The 19,333-nt window shown below is 50.5% G+C and overlaps 6 protein-coding genes across 6 annotated transcripts; 2 read left to right on the top strand and 4 right to left on the bottom strand.

Annotated features, from left to right (window-relative positions):
- Nucleotides 1–1,129: 1,129 nt before the first annotated feature.
- Nucleotides 1,130–3,120, bottom strand: V2A60_008474 (uncharacterized protein; the record flags this gene model as incomplete). The annotated part of the gene is made up of 2 exons (XM_083259747.1): nucleotides 1,130–2,531; nucleotides 2,588–3,120. 2 exons carry the CDS (start codon nucleotides 3,118–3,120, stop codon nucleotides 1,130–1,132), a joined length of 1,935 nt encoding a protein of 644 aa, XP_083115873.1.
- A 716-nt stretch (nucleotides 3,121–3,836) lies between these two features.
- V2A60_008473 (Mu homology domain-containing protein) lies at nucleotides 3,837–5,269 on the top strand (the record flags this gene model as incomplete). Its single annotated transcript, XM_083259746.1, has 4 exons — nucleotides 3,837–4,173; nucleotides 4,244–5,041; nucleotides 5,117–5,180; nucleotides 5,263–5,269. The coding sequence occupies 4 exons, from the start codon at nucleotides 3,837–3,839 to the stop codon at nucleotides 5,267–5,269; spliced, it is 1,206 nt and encodes a 401-aa protein (XP_083115872.1).
- Nucleotides 5,270–5,504: 235 nt separating this feature from the next.
- On the bottom strand, nucleotides 5,505–7,046 carry V2A60_008472 (uncharacterized protein; the record flags this gene model as incomplete). The annotated part of the gene is made up of 7 exons (XM_083259745.1): nucleotides 5,505–5,668; nucleotides 5,716–5,942; nucleotides 6,003–6,411; nucleotides 6,462–6,486; nucleotides 6,543–6,575; nucleotides 6,641–6,898; nucleotides 6,975–7,046. The coding sequence occupies 7 exons, from the start codon at nucleotides 7,044–7,046 to the stop codon at nucleotides 5,505–5,507; spliced, it is 1,188 nt and encodes a 395-aa protein (XP_083115871.1).
- A 1,793-nt stretch (nucleotides 7,047–8,839) lies between these two features.
- V2A60_008471 (uncharacterized protein) lies at nucleotides 8,840–10,758 on the top strand (the record flags this gene model as incomplete). Its single annotated transcript, XM_083259744.1, has 7 exons — nucleotides 8,840–8,934; nucleotides 8,989–9,019; nucleotides 9,070–9,207; nucleotides 9,266–9,296; nucleotides 9,354–9,373; nucleotides 9,425–9,677; nucleotides 9,737–10,758. 7 exons carry the CDS (start codon nucleotides 8,840–8,842, stop codon nucleotides 10,756–10,758), a joined length of 1,590 nt encoding a protein of 529 aa, XP_083115870.1.
- Nucleotides 10,759–13,416: 2,658 nt separating this feature from the next.
- V2A60_008470 (uncharacterized protein) lies at nucleotides 13,417–15,017 on the bottom strand (the record flags this gene model as incomplete). Its single annotated transcript, XM_083259743.1, has 4 exons — nucleotides 13,417–13,967; nucleotides 14,019–14,728; nucleotides 14,790–14,823; nucleotides 14,885–15,017. The coding sequence occupies 4 exons, from the start codon at nucleotides 15,015–15,017 to the stop codon at nucleotides 13,417–13,419; spliced, it is 1,428 nt and encodes a 475-aa protein (XP_083115869.1).
- A 698-nt stretch (nucleotides 15,018–15,715) lies between these two features.
- V2A60_008469 (uncharacterized protein) lies at nucleotides 15,716–16,255 on the bottom strand (the record flags this gene model as incomplete). The annotated part of the gene is made up of 1 exon (XM_083259742.1): nucleotides 15,716–16,255. One exon carries the CDS (start codon nucleotides 16,253–16,255, stop codon nucleotides 15,716–15,718), a length of 540 nt encoding a protein of 179 aa, XP_083115868.1.
- Between the last annotated feature and the right edge of the window lie 3,078 nt (nucleotides 16,256–19,333).

Raw genomic sequence — 19,333 nt, 5'->3', positions numbered from 1 at the left:
CGGAGTACTGAGCTAGTACTTACCTGTCAAGGTAGCTACCTACCTAGGAACGTTAGCCTACTTAGAGAAGCCAATAGGTCTTGTATTCTCTGGCTGAAGTAGGGACTGACTAAATTTCCCTTGCAGCCGAATCTTTCTACCATATTCCTTGCTTCTTGACAGAATTAAAAACAAAAAACGATGGCAAGTTTATATCTCTCTTTTTTTTTCTTCAAAAAAATCAACATTTTGTAAGTCCCTGTGTGCAAGTACTGGCCGCCGCCACGCGTTCAAGAACAGCCGTGTGAGTTGGGGGGCGTAAGGAAGGTTATGGAAACTGTTACTCATGATACTACAAGTCTATGAGAAACTGGATAAGTTATTATATGCAACAAAATTCAAAACCTCAAAGAGATAATTGAGCATGATCTCCTGAATCGTCATCACAATAAAGAAAAAAATTAAATTTCTCAAATAGAATACTAACATATAAGATAAAGTATATCCAAGATGTATAACTATATGGACTATATGAATTACAAGTTGCATAGGTCTACCCAACTTTGACAACTTCTAGAGGATACTGATCTTCCATTTGACCATCTTGTGTCAGCCCAGCTAGTTGTTTACCGAGCTCGTCTTGACATTTCATTCTACAGAGGGCCCGCGCCAGCTTGCGCTTGATATGCATTCGTCAACCTTCTCAGCCACTGATCTACACTCATCTCACCTTTGAGCGCCTCCAGGTCAACATCCACAATGTCGAGATCTGGGTCTGCATCTGTGCCTGTAGCAATACCGAGTCGTCCTGGATCTTCATCTCCGTACGTAGAGGGACACCGGCAACCCATGATGGATGCGCGCCGCCTCGAGGAGCGATGCTCAGCGCCATCAGCCCGTTGATATTTAGGACCATACAACATGCCCATGCGTTCCCTAATTGCTGTTAAACATTTGCTACGTCTCCCAGAACAAGGCAAACTCACCAATCCATGCGTTCTGCAGGACATGTTTCGAGGCTATATTGCATCTTTGCCCAAGTTCGCCACAGTGCGTTCTCCAGACGATCACTTTTGGCGAGGCTGTTTCGATGGGCCAAAAGGCAGCGCCACGTAATCCAAAGCTCTTCTTCCTTCCATGTACATGAGAATTAATCAACTGTAACCGGTCGTTTATAAATGTCAAATGCGACATGCAAAGCCGCCGCTGGTGCAGGCACACCATCCGATAGAAGCGAACTACATGCGGAGCTCATCCATGCTGGGGCTTCGGCGACTCCTCTCTGAGAAGCCGTATCGGATTGTGCCGTGGAGCGTCTCCTAATCGGAAAATCCTTCCTGCGCGACTTGGATTTGCCAAGCCCAAGAGCGACGGGTACGCCTTGTCTGGGCCGCCAACCCTTGTGCGGGAGGAGACGAAGGTGCGCGCCTGGCTTGATGAACTGGTGGAGAAATCGGGGTAGAATTACAATATTCCTCTCGTCGGCCAACTGGAAGCGGTCTTCGCTGATGAACGGCAGCATTGACATGCGCGCAGATGAGCTGAAACAGACATCAAGGATAGCGTGTTTGATGGATTTGATTGATCTGCAGGCCGCAAAGGGAAGATAGTATGACTGCCCTTCGAAATGCAGGATGATGGGCTCATTCTTGCGCCCGATAGAGAAGAATATGAGCAAGAAGGGCAGCTGTCCGTCACATACGACGAATTCCTGTAGCGCAACGCAGGTCAGTTCATGATTTCTGCCCCTCTGTATTAGCTCAGTAGCTAGGTCGAGATATTTGCGCTTCTCGGGGCCCAGGCCCAGATAATAGCTCCATTGGTCGTCGTTTCTATTCTTGAGCATGGCTTTCAGGCCAGCCAAAAGCCTCTTGTGTCCAAACTGAACTTTGACTATACGGTCGTTGCTATACGCCGCCCCGGCAATGTTCTCACAAATGTATGCCTCGAGCGTTGTGCTCTGCTCGTCGTCGAGGTATCTCCTCTGTGACCCAAAAATGCGGTCCGCCCAGCGGCTAAAGCAAGACGGAAGCTGCCTTGAGATTGTCTCCGGGGGGCGCTCCATAACGTTCTCGAAAAGGTCCGCAGCTAGTTGCGGTCCGGGTGAGCCCGCACCGGTGCCTGTCGGGATAGCGGCAGCTTCGACGGGCGGAACTGAAGCCAGGAGATGTGGGCCTGGTTTTGGTACCTCTTTCGTTTGATCTGCAGTGTTCAATCCGGCGCCCTCGCCAGAATTTGCCGACGTGGACGTTACGGAGGCGGTGGCCAAGTCCGGAAAGTCTGCAATCTGTGATGAACTATCCGATGAACTACTTGATGACAGACTGCTCTGCCTTGTCTGGTCCTGCTCTCCATACGCACAAGCTTTACCTTTGTTTTGCTGGTTCCCCGCCACAGAGCCAGCCGTGCTGGAGATGATCGAGGGTGACTCGACGTCGGAGCTCTTCGCCGCTCCATTTCCAGCTATACCATACAGTAGAAGATTTCGGCGTTTCTGCAGCGTGACTGCCATTTCCTGTCTCAAGTTTGTCTCCTCAGTCTGACGTCTGCCGCTATATTTGCGATTAGTGCTCGAGACCACGTAGGAGCAAGAGCTACATTTACCCACCTCAGCTGCGACTGCGCAATACTTGCCACCTGCAACGTGAAGAGCAAGCTCACCTTGAGCCAGCTCAGCTGTTTTTGGCATCGTAGAATGCGTGGCCGCAACCATGGCCAGGCGAGTTTGCCCATCAAAGTCAGCGGTTCTAAAACCGTCGGGTCAAGATTTGGGTTCGCCGTGCCGCTCCGGCCTGCACTCTCTGTGATGCCGTCGTTGCCGGAGTTGCTGGCTTTCTGTATGAGCTTGATTATATTTTGATACACCGCGTGACACTTTTGTGCCACCGTCTCTACCTCACGGATGCCGGAGACGTTGAAGACGGCGGTCTTGGCGTCTTTGTCTGCATCGAGTATGACGTGAAGCTGCTTGAGCGCAGAGGCCGTGGCGTTGACATCGAAGACAATATCGTGCAGCTCATGCTCGGCATCGCGCGCGAGCTCCATGTACGTCTGCAGAGTCGTGGCGAGCTGCACGCCCGACGTGACAATGCGCAGCATGGAGCCGGCGGCCGTAAGTGGATCCGTCATATTCGCGAGCATCTTGATCTCGCGATCATACAGCTTCTCCAGTGAATTTGCGCAGTTGGTGTCTCGACAGAGAATGTGGTGGGCGAAAGAAATCCTGAGATGTGTGCAGCTTGGCAATGTAGGCTACAAGCCTAGTCCTGGGCAGGCGAAATCTCTGCCCATAGTACAGCCTGGTCGTCGATATTGTAACCAGTCTGGAAAATATTTAGGAACGCTGGTGTGATTTGAACTTGGATGTTCGGGAATGGTTATGTACAGATGTGCTATTGCGCAGCTTGCGGGGGGCTCTACAGCACCTGTGAGGAGTGTGATTCGCATGGCAGCCTTGTTTTGCCTTTTTGCTGCATGTCCTATCCTAGTGTGATGATTTCGTGGCACCAGTTCACTATCCAAAATCCTCCCTCATTATAAAAGAAAGTCTTGCAAGGAGAAAAGATGGTTGCTTATACATGATTTTATAGCAAATTAATAAGTATGCCCCTACACTTAGTTCATGTGGTTATCAGTACCTAGTTTGCTCCGTACCTAGCTACCTTACTACCTACCCTATACCCAGGTAGGGATCCTGATACTTGGTTGATTCCCTGGCCCCTCACCGCCTTACTTCTCACCCCTCGGCAGAAAGGCGTCTCCGTTGCCCCCTCTGTATGTAGCAGTCGTCACCATGGCGAAATCTACGCTGAACAACCCCTCCACGGTTGCGGTCGCAAAAAGAGACACATTCAAGGATGCTCTCCGGCGTGTTAATATTCAATCAAAAAGGTGAAAACCTCATTTTTCGCGCCTTTCGCAATGACTGCCGACCACGTCTTGCAGATGTCTTTCGCATCCAAGTCATCTCCAATGCTCAGGTCCGCTCCCCTATCCTGACGCTGGGCAGCACGACATTCAGCCATGTCAAGCACGAAAACATCTACCTCGTCGCAATCACCAAAAGCAATGCAAACGCTGCGCTAGTGTTCGAGTTTCTATACCGCCTGATACAGCTGGGTAAAGGCTATTTCGGCAAGTTCGACGAGGAGGCCGTCAAGAACAACTTTGTCCTGGTGTACGAGCTATTAGACGGTAGGAATCAGCAATGACAGTGTACGACATTTGTTCAAAGCGTGGCTAATACTTTTTTCCTCTTGTTCAGAAATCATTGACTTCGGCTACCCCCAAAATACCGAAACCGACACACTGAAAATGTACATCACCACAGAGGGCGTCAAATCCGAATCGCGACCAGAAGACACGTCCAAGATTACAATGCAAGCTACAGGCGCCTTATCATGGCGCAAAGCAGATGTGCGATACCGGAAAAATGAAGCTTTTGTCGATGTCATCGAAGACGTGAACCTGCTCATGTCAGCGACTGGTGCGGTTTTGAGAGCCGACGTCACCGGACAGATCATCATGCGAGCGTACCTTTCTGGAACTCCCGAATGCAAATTCGGACTCAATGACCGGCTACTTCTCGACAGCGATGGGCTAAAGTCTCTCCAAAGTGGTAATAAGCTCGGGTCAAAAGCGACAAAGGCCGCCGCCGGCAGTGTCACTCTGGAAGACTGTCAGTTTCACCAATGCGTTCGATTGGGCAAGTTTGACAGCGACAGAATTATTAGCTTTGTCCCTCCAGACGGCGAGTTCGAGCTAATGAAGTACCGCGCGACGGAAAATGTCAACCTGCCCTTCAAAGTCCACGCGATTGTCAATGAGGTCGGCCGATCAAAAGTAGAGTACAGCATTGGTGTCAAGGCCAATTTTGGCCCCAAGTTGTTTGCAACCAACGTCATTGTCCGCATACCGACGCCGCTCAACACTGCAAAGATAATAGAGAGGTGCACTCAAGGCAAAGCCAAGTACGAGCCTAGCGAAAACTGCATCGTCTGGAAGATTGCGCGCTTTACTGGTCAGAGTGAATACGTACTGAGCGCCGAGGCTGTTCTCACTAGTATGACGAACCAACGGGCGTGGAGTCGGCCACCTCTCAGTCTAAATTTTAGTTTGCTCATGTTTACAAGCTCAGGCCTGCTGGTGCGATACCTAAAGGTATTTGAGAAGAGCAATTACTCAAGCGTCAAGTGGGTGAGGTACATGACTCGGGCGGGCTCATACGAAATACGGCAAGTTTTTGTCTTTTTATTTTGGTGGCTTTGTCTAACCTTTTACCAGTTTTTAACGATTCCAAAAGAACGGCTCAACCACACGACGGGAATAGAGCTATTCCGTTCACAAGATAACAAAACCTGTCCTGAGCATTACGGATTGCTCACCAATGCAACACACTTTGTCTTGATATTAATCCAGAGACATTCTCAATAGAAGGGCACCAAAAAGAAAAAGTGCTGAATCCAATGTTTCGGCAATCGCTTGACTGTAGAAAGCGGTGAAAAGTAGACAATGGTTTCCTCGGGTTAGTTTTCCGCCATTTGAATAGTTTCCTCTTCCAACTTGGGAACACCAGCGATGTCAGCCACGGCAATATCGATTCGCGGTCCGGCGTAGTTCTTTCGCCCATCAACAATCCACTGGAAGATCGAAATTGCCACGATAATGGCGAATGCCACGATGCAATAATCTGTCCCGACATTAGTGCTCATCCGCCATTCAGCTATCAGTACTTACTCATGTTGCTCCCTGTAACGTGTCGTTCTGGGGGAAAGACGAAGAGTACGGTAGTGATGCCGATGTACGACAGAGCAATGATGTCGCAAGTCCATCCCAGCCATGTCGGCAGCTTCCATTCGCGATCTGGAAGGGCCCTTCGTCCCTGAAGACAGTTAACAGCTATGGGCATGGCATATGACAGGTCGAGCGTGACAACAGCGGCCGAGATAATGGCGCTAAATGCACTGCAGAGGAAATCCAATGTGAGCAAAATATCGGATGACCTAGTACCGGGTCTTTCTCACTTTGTAGAGGCGATGTTGATGACGCCGAAAATAACAACCACGACAGAAGTAAGTATGAGCGCGTTAAGAGGTAGACCTAGTTGCGGGTGCACTCGGGCCAAGAACTTGGAACCAGGGAGACCCCCATCTCGCGCAAATGCAAAGATCATTCGACTGCTCGTTGTCATGACGGAGATGGTCGCAAAGGCCAAACACACGAGCGGAAACATGAGTAGACAGATCGCCCCCGCAGTGTTTTTGGTGGCATTGATTAAGATCTGGAGGAGGGGCCCTGCAGCCGATTCAATGACTCGGTCAATGTCTCCGGCGACAAAAAGCAGCACAATGAGAAAGATGGAACCGGTGAAGATGCCGATACCAATGCAACCGACCATTATTTTGGGTCCTCTTTTTGAGGGCTGTGGAATTTCTAGGTGTATGTTAGTACCACAGCTGTACAATTACTCAATCGTGACGCACCCTCAATCATGTGCGCCACAGAGTCCTAACAAGTTATGAGTGAGCCGCCATGAGTATCTGAAGCATCATTTCTCAACGTACAAAGGCTGTGAGACCAAGGCCGCCTTGGAGAAGCTAGCGAAGAGTTAGCCAATGACGCAACGGATAACGAGCGAGTCACTCTTCTCCGCTGCGCGTACCCCAAGAAGCCAAGCAACACCGTCTGGCCATCCAGTACGGTTGATGAATTCGGTGAAAACAAATCGACCAGAGTTGTAATTCGGCGATGCACAGATTAATGCTGTAATCGATACAATGGCGAACCCTCCCAGCGACCAGAATAAGGCACCTTTGTAGATCCGGGGAAGAACAGAGTTCAGGAAGGCGTTCAGCAGGAATGCAACGAGTGTAAACCCAATGTATATCAGAAACTGCTGCCAATTTGTGACTTCGTATTCCTGCACAACCAGATCAGGCACACATACAAGTATAGATGGATAAGAGACCCACGGTTTTGGCATATACGATACCTACAATCAGTTGGCTGGAGAGCAGCGCGTTAGTAGCAACGAGTGCAACCTGAGCAACTGGTGAGCGTCGTGCCATTTCAACAAAGGAGGGTTTATTTTACCCATCCAACCACATTGACCCAGCCAGTCACCCATGACAGTATGGGCACCCACTCTGGCCAAGAAACTGTTGTCGTCAGCTCTAGACGGCGAAGATACAAGTACATGAGATGACATACTGGCTGATGCATGTGTCAGTTGATATTGTACTCTGCAATTCGTAGTGGGTGGGGGGTCTGACCTGCGACCCAGTGGTATTGGCCACCGGCGCTGAGGATGGTTTTAGCTGGAGGGTGTAACGAGTTGCGTAGAGGCGTCATACGTCGGGTATGCGGACAAAAACTCCGCTAATGATGTTGCAATACATAGATTACACACACCTGCAGTTACCAGGCCTTGAGGTTTCTCGCATGTTAGAAAATGATGGAGCGTGCTCTGCTGTGTCACAGAACTCACCCCACACAATACTTGTGCTTCCACCAGAAGAGAGGCTGACACTAAGACTAGCGGATAGCGCTGTCCATGACTATCAATTGCAAGGTCAGCCAGTCGAGTTCTTCACACTGATAACGGGTGTACTCGTCAACAATAGTTGCCTTGATCAGACTCTACAGAAGACCAATGCGGCCTCGGAAAATGATGAAAACTCACGTTTAGCACCGCAAAGGCCAGACCCAACATCGAACTAAATGCTCATAAAGAGAGGCGCGGTCAATTTCTGTGCATAACAGATGGGGGAGGAGCTGCGAAGAAATGACATTACAGCATGGAGAAGTTGCGATGCAGCTCCGCCTTGTGGCCCATGGCCGCAAGCTGAGCGTCATCTTCTTGTATGCTTAGCTTTCGCATGGTGTTTTTGGTCGAGAAAGAAGTTTGCGTTTGCTGCGTGGAGGGCAGTAAGTAGCGATATTGACTGAGAAGGAAAGGCTGGCCTGGCTTATTACCCCAGTGAGGAGGGGCCTCTCTTATCGTCGAGTTGCTGCGCGGTGCCAAAGGTGGGTACCATAACAGGTATAAGATAATGGGGTAAGTTATTGGGCAATATATAGTTCAACGTTTATGATGGATGGCCTGATTAGCGTTCTATGGGGTTCCTGATAGTGCTGCATGACAATCCCAGGTTGGCGATGGACCGGCGGCGGGCCTTTGCGTTGGCCGCGATGCGCGCAACATCAACTAGTGTGAACAGAAGGGCAGAGTATGTCGGCGAGCCGAACAACGGTGTCGGTAAATATTGGCATCAGCAATATGACGCCTTCTACAAGGAACAGATAAGCCACCGCCTCTCGTCAGAAACTGACCGGGATCCGGCGATTTGACCCAAATGGGGCAAGTAGGTAAAAACAGCGCCTTACACTACAGATGGATGGGTCACTCGCATCTAAGTTCATGCACTCTGGCCGACATACAATCGATTTGCACATGCACATATGTGGGAAGCTTCTTCTATACCTTGAAGACTGCGACTACGTTGCATTTCAGCTAGAGTTGAGCTCGCTGGTCTCGGCCATTCGATCTGATTGATGTCTCATATAACAACTGCCACCCTGCATCTACAGATGCAATAAATCGAGTATCTTTGAGCATATCCTCGCTTCGTCCTCCGCATCCCCCACACTACAACGGGATCCGCGGACGGAGCTAGTGTAGTCTATCGTCGATCGGAGCTTTCAAGCACCCCGCGGACGCCGTCGATACTGAGCCTGAATAGTATATGAAGTGGTGAGGAGGAGCTCAATTGGTTCGGGCCTCGACCAAAGCCGCTTGCGTAACCTTGACCTCCGCCCTCGAGTCCCCAGAATGCCCACTATTAGCCATGTTGTTGCGGCCATGGCCGCAGCCAGTCTCGTCGTCCCGACATCCGGTCTCGTGGCAAAGAACGGAACGGGTGACGGGACCTGTACAAAAACGACGGTTGCCATCTTGTGAGAGCCCTGCCACTCCCGCAGCGCGTACTTGATAACTAATGATTCCGTTAGAGGCGGTGGTATGGCAGGCATGTCCGCTGCTGTAAGCGTGGATCGTTCCGTATGACACGGGGTGTTCTGACATGAGGGCAGCAAGCACTTACGAACAATTCGATAAGCGACTTCATTATTCTCGAGTACAATGACAGGATAGGTGGCCGCGCCAGCCACACGGACTTTGGCATGCAGGAAGACGGGTCGCCCTATGTCATCGAGCTCGGCGCTAACTGGGTAAATAAGTCGGGATGAAACAGGGTCGCGGGCCGTCACTGGTACTAACTCTCAATAGATTCAAGGCCTGGGCCGGCCTGGTGGACCGGGTACGTGAAACAACGGGAGCCAAAGGAAATGTATAATGCTGACTTGTTGTGCATCAGAAAATCCCGTCTGGCGTTTGGTACATTTCCTCATGACTTTTAATTCTGCATACCACTGACACCAACCGCAGGCTAAGAAATACGGGCTGAAAAATACGTATTCAAACTATAGCTCCATCCTCACTTACAACGAAACTGGACCGTCGGAGTATGCCCACTTGCTCGATACATACAGCGAGGCCGCCACTACGGCCTCGGCCCACGCGGGACGCCTCCTTGCGGAGAACCTCCAAGATCAGACGGCCCGTGCGGGGTTGGCACTGGCTGGATGGAACCCCAAGCACAGCGATATGGCCGCCCAAGCAGTTGAATGGTGGAGTTGGGGTGAGATCGGATCCCGCAGTTGATTGCCCGTTGAGCAACCCGCTGATATCTAGCAACAGACTGGGAGAGTGCCGTTCCACCGGAGCAATCCTCCTTGATATTTGGTGTGGCAAGCTCAAACCTGTCGTTCAACCAGTTCAGCGATGAAAACAACTTGGTCATTGACCCACGCGGCTACAGTTACATCATACAGCAAGAAGCGGCCACTTTCCTGAAGAAAGGGGACCCGCGTCTTCGACTCAATAGCCACGTCACAAATGTTAGCTATTCGGATGACGGCGTCACAGTTTACAGCGACGATGGAAGCTGCATATCTGCAGCCTATGCCATATGTACATTCTCTGTTGGTGTACTCCAGAACGACGTGATAGCATTTGAGCCCGAGCTGCCCCGATGGAAGCGTACTTCTATCCAGAAATTTACCATGGGTACCTACACAAAAATTTTCATGCAATTCAACGAGACCTTCTGGCCACAGGACAAGCAGTTTTTCTTGTACGCCTCCCCCACCCAGCGAGGGTGGTATCCGGTCTTCCAGTCTCTGTCTACCGAAGGATTTATGCCCGGCTCCAACATCATCTTTGTCACTGTCGTTGCCGACGGCTCGTATCGAGTTGAGCAGCAGACGGATGAGCAAACGAAAGCCGAGGTCATGGGGGTGCTTCGTGAGATGTACCCCAACATCACAGTCCCGGAGCCGATTGCATTCACGTACCCGCGTTGGACCAAGACGCCGTGGGCCTACGGAAGCTACTCGAACTGGCCTGCAGGTACCACGCTGGAGATGCACCAGAACCTGCGCGCCAACACGGGCCGTCTCTGGTTCGCCGGCGAGGCCACAAGCGCCGAGTACTTTGGCTTCCTACACGGCGCCTGGTTCGAGGGACGGGAGGCCGGCTACCAGATTGCATCGGTGATGCAAAACAGGTGTGTGCAAGTTTATGACAACACGCAATTTTGTGGCGAGACGAGACCCCACTACGAAAACCTCAGCGGGACATCGCCGCTTCAAAATTACAATGTCTTGAATGGCTGGGCGACGAGCAGTTTCTATTCCAGTGGTGACAAGGGCGCGGAATAAGGCAGGCAGGCAGGCTGTAGGCTGTGTCAGGGATTGTTGTGCGCTGTCAAGGTCTTACAGCGTCTGCGAGTCGAGTTGTGGCTTTTCTTAGCGTGACAATGGACAAGCACAAGCTCCGAACCCTTTCCTTTCATCCTCGGTGTACGGAGTACAAAGAAAGTAGACGCCGCTGAGAAACAAGCAGACCAACCTGCCACAGATGTCTCAGCCGTAGCCCCGTAATAACCCTTTTCTTTTTTTTCCCTCCAAGCACACAGAACGGAATGGTAGCTGTTCTGATCGCCACTGTGCCATTTTTTCCATTGTGTGTTGCGTGACAGAATCTGGGATCTCGGGACCGCAGCCCTGTTTTCCTCGGCAGCTGAGTGGACAACATGATAGAGACGCATGCTTCGGGCGGGAAACCGGTACCGAAAATCTTCGCAGGGCCAGTGTCCAGCCATCAGTGGACGGCATATGACGTGCTCATCACCCGATGCCTTCGACACCCGAAACAATTGCCTTGCCACATGTTTCTCCCTCGTCGTAAAATGCCTCCTACCAGACCACCCGGGGGGCCAAGGTGATTGGTCTGACCAGATCCCTGGTTTTGCCCTCGCGTACCAGGCAAACAATTCGGGGACGTCCATCTGGTCCCATTGCCGAGAGTGATCCAAGAAGTTGGGTTGGTGCCGCGTTCCACGGCATTGAATTCTCCATATTCATCGTCAATATAACCAAGGTGAATAGTAATCTCTCTCGCACCAAGTTTCTTTTGTTCAACGACTAAACTCATCACATTCGCACCACCAGCTGTGGCGAGGAAAACCCTGCCAGCCGGTCTATTCCCGGAAGGCGACACGGATAGCTGCAGATGGGGTGTATAAATTAGCTCTGGTGTCTCTACCAGTTACTTCTTCCCTAATGCAATTGCCTAAATCAACACTCGCAGCCAAAATCGCTGCTTTCAACTTTTTTCTTTTATGATAATCTTTGGTGTTGATTCCATAAGCATGTGCCGTGGGCACCCCAAACACCATCGCTGTGCTCACACCAGCGTGTCTTGGTACTATTGCCCCTCTGCGTATCTTGACATGGAGACGGGGGCGGTGAGTCCATGTGGAAATCCGATAATGAATGATTCCCAGCCGACAAAGGCCGCGTGTCCACTTCAATACTGCCGCTTTTCAACCAAAGGCAGCAGTTGGGTGTGTTGCCAATGCAATCAGGGCCCCAACACCCGGGGTTGGTGTACGCAAAAACTCACTGCCCTGCAAGTTGGAATAGACCCTCGTTCCAGCGGCCAACTTCAAATGACTTGCGATCATGGTTGTTGTGAAAAATGCATCGGACTTGGTATGCACCTCCTACCGGCTTAATGTAGCTGGATGTGCTAACATGGCAAACAAGGCGCAGATGCGCATGGTTCCCGATTTACAGCCCTATGGCCCGGAAACTGCTCCTCTTACGATAGCGCAAGCTCTCCGTCAAGCTCTTCAGATGGAACAAGCACATGGGTCTCTCCCCCTCCGTCCCCTAATGAGAACTCAGACACAAGTTCGGACCAGGGAAGTGCTCAAGGCACTAACCGGAGCAAGAAACGGTCAGTCAGGAATTCAAACTCGAGAAGGGGATGAAATTTCTTTCATGATGTAGAATTCTTGTATCTATTTGAATTTGGCTGGATTTATCCGTATTCCTCCAAGTCTAATATGCGTTCCGTGACCAAGACTTAGTGCGCATCTGTTGCTAGTAATTCGCAACTAACGCGACAAGATGTCAATCAGCCTCTTAAAAACTGCGGGCGCTATTCGCGTTTTACCGAGTGGCTGCTGAGATAATCTACTCATCATGCTATTTTATGCATATTCGATGTGAGCCTGATTCGCTTGACTTCCACGATGCCGTCCATGGTCCAGTGGCTACTAGCTTCCGACTACTCTCTAAAGTGGCACGTCATGGGTGATGATGTGGATCGGTCACGAAGAAGCTGACAGTTTGAGCGAGACAAAAACGACACATAGGGGGCGTGAAACGATCTTGTCTTCAACATCAAGACGGCCGATGGGCAGAAGCCGCCTTCGCGCCAAGGCATGCAGCCACAGCAGAAATGGAGGAAAACGGACAGCCATTCACTGCCACTATACCTAGGTCAATAGAGCTTCGCGGTATGAGGGACACGATCCAACTCAGCCCTTACACAGAATACAATGACCTTTATTCGCCTCAAGTTCGTTTGAGAACGTGGCACCAAGAGATTCTGGCAAGGTAAAGTAGATGGGAATTCATAACAGGACACCAGTAGCAGACATAATTGACTTCGGAATTGACGTGAAGCACGTTCTGGAAAGACTTGCTGGAGCGTAGCTCGGAAACGGCGGGGGGAACTGTGAGCGCGAAAATGTAGGTATCGGGCTATTGTTCAACAGCACTATCTCCGTGTTGAAGGGGCTTCTAGATGGCAGGCGGTAGCTTGATGTAAGCGATGCTAATAGAAAGCTTTCTACAGCAACGGCATTCTGTGTATTAAAGTGGCGAGTCAATGCTTCAGATGATGGATCTTGAGAGTAGCAATGCGAGGTCCTACGTGTTTCAAGGAAGGTACAGGCCATTTTATTCAAGCAGCTACTAAAGGTTTCGCTGTCCCTATCCTGAATTTGGCGGTCTAGAGAACATCTTCTAGAGAACATAGCGAAACGAAGGCCCGTAATTCTCCTCACCTTCAATATTCTCGCCATCCTCAACGGCAGGGCATCGTTGCGCCAGTTTACGATTTTTCCACATTAAAAGGCACCGAAGGAACAGCGCCAAGAGCGCCGTGAAGCCCATAAACGCAGCGCATATCGCGTGCCCCTTGACATAATCAGGCCTCTCACTTTTGGGGTACAAGCGAGTTCCCAGCAGTGGGCCGCATTGCCCGACAAGGTTCAAAAGGACAATGCCAGCCCCCCGGCGCTCGTCATTTCCTTGGTTGCTCAAGACCCATGGTAGAATATTTGCAATCGTCGGGAACAGACCGAGAGCGGCAAGATATACTCCAGCGTACCTCACCGAGTTGTTGCTCGCCACTGCAAGCATGACATAGCCGGCGCTAGCAATGAGGGATAGTGTAATGACAGTCAGTCCTCTTTGCTGCGTGCGATCGGCAATAAACGTGGAGCAAATGGTGACGACGAAAGATATGAAATACGGCGGGGCAGATAGACCTTGCGCGTTCAACCCGGAATATCCTGCTGCAGATTAATAAAGCACACCGAAACCGGGGACAGCTCGAGACTCACCCAAGTCCTCCAAAATGGTCGGCAGGAATACAGGCAAAGAGGCGTAGGATACATTACAAGAGAAGTACATGATGGCTGTAACCCAGGCATTCGCGTCAAGTAGCGCTGAAAACGTTTCTCTCCAACTGATTTTCCCCACGCGAGGCCCTTTGCCTGCTTGCCGAACACCGCGTGCCAGGGCGACTCTCTTTTCGTCTTCTGTGAGAAACCAAGCATCATGCGGGGAGTTGGGCATGGCAAAGTATGTCACCACGGACATGATCAAAACCGGTATTCCTTCAACGAGAAACAGCAGCCTCCAGTTGGCTAGGTGAGAATGGCCAGAAGTGATCGCGTATGCTAGAGCGCCGGCGAAGCAGGTAGCGAGCGGGGCGGCAGAGAAGAATATGCCGATACGGAGTCCGATTTCCCGGCGGAGGTAAAAGAATGAGAGCAAGTAGATGGTACCAGGACCGTATCCGGCCTCGAAGATTGCGAGCAATGCGCGGCAAACCATCATTCCCGTAAAAGATTGAGTCGCGGCTTGCGCGGTCGCAGCGGCGCCCCAGCCGAGGACGAGGAGAGGAACCCATTTTCGAGGCGATACCGCTTTGTACATCAAGGTGAGAGGCTCGGCAATGATGTAAAAAATGTAAAAGATTGTCAGCAGCCATTGATACTGGTCACTACTCAGCGACAAGTCCTTCTCCATCCCAGCGACTCGCGCATTGCTGTATTAAAAGTACATGTTAACGAAGTGGCCTGGTTGATCAGGCCGTGAACAAGACGCACCCAATATTCGAGCGATCCAAAAAGGCGAGAAGGACTGGAATATGGAGATGTCAGAATATGCATGCTCTTGATGATTTGATCTGGGTGCAACATACAAAGAACCCATAGAAGGAACAGAAAGTTTCTGTCCAACTTCCTGACAACTCTGCGCTCAATCGATGCATCGTCCGAGTTCCCGGTCGGCGAAGCTTCCGCCTCGGCGAAACTGCCGCGCACCTTGATAGTCATATTTTAAACAGTTTCCCATGGGCTGAGAGTTTCCGCAAAGAGCTGTTCTTTTTCCCCTTCTATTTAGACGCAGGGGCTGGATTGAAAAGTCGCCGGCCTGAGTGTGAAGGTGGCAAGATTCGGCTTGTGCGACACGGATCCCTCCCCGGGACACGATGGCGCACAGACATGGAATGATGCATGTGTCCGTGGATGGCTCACATGGCATTAAATATTCTCCAATGCTCATACTTTGCCTTTTGATGTGTTGATGTGATGGCTATATGTATCTCGTTCATACCCTTCAATGCCAAATTTGAATAACAGTTGATAAAAATTTCACTCTATGCAAGTCCTCCGTCTCAGAAGAAACACGGTGAGGCGTCTGATAGGCAGAAGCCACAGCCGAAGTCGGCGTCACAGTCTACTAGGCGAACACGCCGCAGGAGGGCGCAAAGTAGAAAGCGTCAGGCTAACCAAGGGAGCAAACCAAGTACTTGGTAAGGTGAGATGAACAATGCTAGCCACTGCACTGGGCAGTAGCCTGGTGGATTGTGGGGGGATCGCCAATCGCTGTAGTATTTAATCGTCGCTTCCATAAGGTTGAGCCATAACGAGCTATACTAATGACCATGACAGAATTAGTTTTCAAATCGAAAACAGCATCCCTGGTTCTCCTTGCTGCCATATTATTAGCCGCCTCAGGTGCTACGAACCCTTCAAACGTCCGCCTTGGCAGACTTGGATTGCAGCTCAGCAAGCAGTGAAACGAAGCTGGTCTCTCCATGCCCCGCAAGTTCTTTGAACACGGGAAGATGCTCCTGAATCCATTCACTTTCCCCCCCGGCCACCGGGATACCAAATCCAGCCTCGCGTGCCGTGACAATGGGCAGCATACCAATGGCATGGAGCCTCGCCTCGGGCTTCTCGGATAGGTACGGGTGCGCGGACGTCTTCTGGCCGTTGCCGACGATGCTGTACCATGCGTCCTCCAATTCCTGGGCGACCTTGTCAAAGTCGGCCTTGGTGCGAGCTGGCGAAGTGCGCACGTAGGAAATGATGCTGTTTGACGTCTTGTCCTCACGCACACCAGCCACGAAAACGTTCCCTTGCGCTAGGTCTTCTGCGACAAAGCGCACAATGACAAACATGGACGGCGTATTGAAAGCAGTGACATGGACTGTCGTTATGGCCTGGGCCAATTCTTGACGCTGAGCATCACTTAGTGGGAGGGAGTGATGAACCTCGTAGTATGGCATCTTTTCGGTAATTCAATAAAGCGTTCTCGATGTTTGTTCCTCAGTACAAGTGCGCAAATGCCCCGCCGGTTTCGATGTCCTATTTATAATCGAGCCAGATTTAACCCAAAGACCTCGCACCCTCAAGTCGAGCCAGTCACGTACAATATCTCATTCAGCCACGGCTAAATGATTGACCGAGCTCGTAGTGTTTTCTTTCCTCGGATGTACATTGTACCTAGGCTATTGTCATTCCATCCGACGCCTACTCCAGAGTGCACAAGCATATCACCAGTTTGATAGAATGATGACGTTAGCAAAATACGCCTCGGCATAAAGCTACTTGCCTTTGCTGGAGTTCCGGTGGCCGATTCAAATCTCCACTTCTCTTGTCACAGCTCCGCCCAGCTTCTCCTTTTTACTGTACAGCAGGCCACAAAAAGTCTGGAATATGATCAGCGCCACCGACCGTACTCTGTGACTCCTCCTACCTGCGCGCTTTTGCATGCGGCAGAAGACCAAGTTCACCAAACCCCCTAGAAAGCTTAATGTAGCGCGTGAAAATTCCAATTTTTTTGTTTTTAACTTCCAGATAAGTCATCTCATCATAGATGGAAAAGAACGCTTCTGCCGGTAACTGTGAGACCTTGTTCGGCGCAGAATAGGCAGCTTGTAGCAAGCTGAGACAGGCGCTTCCAGCTAATGGCAAACCTGCATGTAAAGCTCCGTTTAAAAGTCTGTCGCCTTGCAATTATAACAGTGATGTTGTTGGAGGAGTCATATTACAGACAAATAGTCGCAGATATCGATCTGACTGGAAGCCTATCTATGCTTGAGGTCACTCGCCCGACCAAGAGCCTCGATTCGAATAGCGACGGCGGCCTCTGTCAGCTCCGGCCCAGCGCCAACAAATGCATAGTATGGTACCTAAATAACATGCCATCCCACGTCAAAACTGACAATTCTACCTAAAACCTATGCAATTGTATACTCGGTGTAGAAGGACAATTATTATTCGCACCGCTGTGAAACGAAGAGTGACAGCGACATTCCGCACCACTCGTCAGTATATTACCATTCTGCGACACCTACACCAAGTAATGCCTTACGCCCACTACTTCGCGACGAGAAACGTCGACCAGCTTTCCGGGGCCTGTTTTATGTTTCCCTTGGCTGGAAAATGCCCGGAGAAGGCTACGGAATTAAAATCCACCAACTAGCATTCAGCAGCTGGGAACTCACTGAAAGAGGTTGATGCGACAGCTGATAAGATTGTTGGTATAGATGAAAAGCGCCAAAAGTCACAAGGTAGTACACAGTAATTGAGTAATCTACTGGATTTGCGCCAAACTTCGATCGCCGTGTCTCGTCGCAATGGCGACATCAACCTGTCTTCTTCTGCTTTAGCAAGGGTCGTGTATTCCTAGCTCATAATGCAGACTCTCGCTACGGCGCTGTCTCATCCGTCGATAAACGAGCAGAGAAGCAAGCAACGACGATAAATACAAGCAGAAGACCATTATTTAGTCGCTACAGAGTTCTGGTACCGAGTGAAAGAAAGGATTGACGCGTTGTTCATTCAACACGTGATAATCTACAAACCAGTGGAGTCATTATGAGTCGAATCAAACGGCGAAAAAAACATTCGCGGACCGTGAGCTATACCCAGAGCTTGAAGTGACATACCGTCAACATCATGGAACAACCTGTCGGAGATATTGTCCCAACCGAACCAGCCCAGCTCCCAACTGGAGCTGAGCTTCATGGTCAGTTCACGCACATGCGCAGGCTAGACTCATCACATGCGGCGAGCCTTTTCAAACATCTCGGTGGGGAGGAAAACTTCTGGCGATGGACATATATGATGACGAGTGGGTTTGCGACTGTGGAAGACTGCACTCGATCAATTGAGCAATGGGCTGCAAAGGAAGATCCTTTCTTTTACTCTGTTTACGATGGGCCACCTTCTGACTCAGCGTCCGAGCCCGTCGGCATGATGTCTTTCATGGCGGCAGTTCCAGATCACCGACGCATAGAAATCGGCAGCGTTATTTTAGGTGGAAGCCTAGTCAGGTCCCGACAGGCCACTGAATCGTTCTTTCTCTTCATCAAGCATGCGATCGAAGATCTGGGGTATCAGCGGGTGGAATGGAAAGCCAATCACCTGAATGCACCGAGTCTAGCTGCCGCGACTCGTCTTGGGTTCACATTCGAGGGAACATTTCGGTACGTTGGGCAGCCGATATTATGATGCATAAAGAATCCACGCTAACTAATGGCAAATTTTTTTTTAGCAAGCATATGATAATCAAGGGTAGGCGGCGTGACACTGCCTGGTTTAGCATCACTGATGATGAGTGGCCTGCTATCAAGGCCGGATTTATTGCTTGGTTAGACGAGGGCAATTTTGATGAAAACGGAACCCAGAAAAGGACGTTACAGCAGTGCAGAATTGCGACTTGACAGGATTCAACGAACCAGAAAGCTCTTAGCCGAAGATGAGACGACCCGCAGCCTGCTTCCGGTCGTAACTCTGTGCTCGCCGACGCTAAGCTCTGGCTGCATCACTCTAAATGGTCCTTTTGTCAGTCTCCATTTACTACCGGAGACTTTTAAATGCAACACGTGAACCCTTCGACTCTTGGAGGTGGCGACGGCTTTCCCACGTCGCGACCATCTCAACGAAAGCTGTCTGTGGAAATAAGTACAAGCTACCTGGCTGCCAGATGCCCGCCTCAAATCAGAATACCAAACCTGCCAACTTACCCTGGGACGACTGCTTTTTAGGGCTAGGGAAATATCCCGTCACTGTTGGAACGATGAAACTGGTTCGTACCTGCGAGGGACTTATGCTAACTGGCTAATTTTGTTTTTTAATCTCGGGTTATTGCTAGAAGATTTTTGTCAAAGATATCGAGGTCAATTATTAAAGTCTTTGCCTCAAGTACCACGCTTGGCTAGGTAGCTGCACCTGCCTGTAAGTAACTGGGCAGTGCTGCGAATCCTACTCGGATGAATAATGCCGTGTGGCGCGCAGCTCGCTCCACCCCCTTCCCGGAGCGGGCACCACTGAAAGCCAAGGGCGATGTAAAGCTCCAC

The sequence above is a fragment of the Cordyceps javanica genome, chromosome 6 (genome assembly GCF_051103115.1).
Source record: "Cordyceps javanica chromosome 6, complete sequence".
In the NCBI taxonomy this organism is placed as follows: domain Eukaryota; kingdom Fungi; phylum Ascomycota; class Sordariomycetes; order Hypocreales; family Cordycipitaceae; genus Cordyceps; species Cordyceps javanica.
Note: the sequence above shows the minus strand (reverse complement) of the source record. Positions and strands in the feature narration are given on the sequence as shown.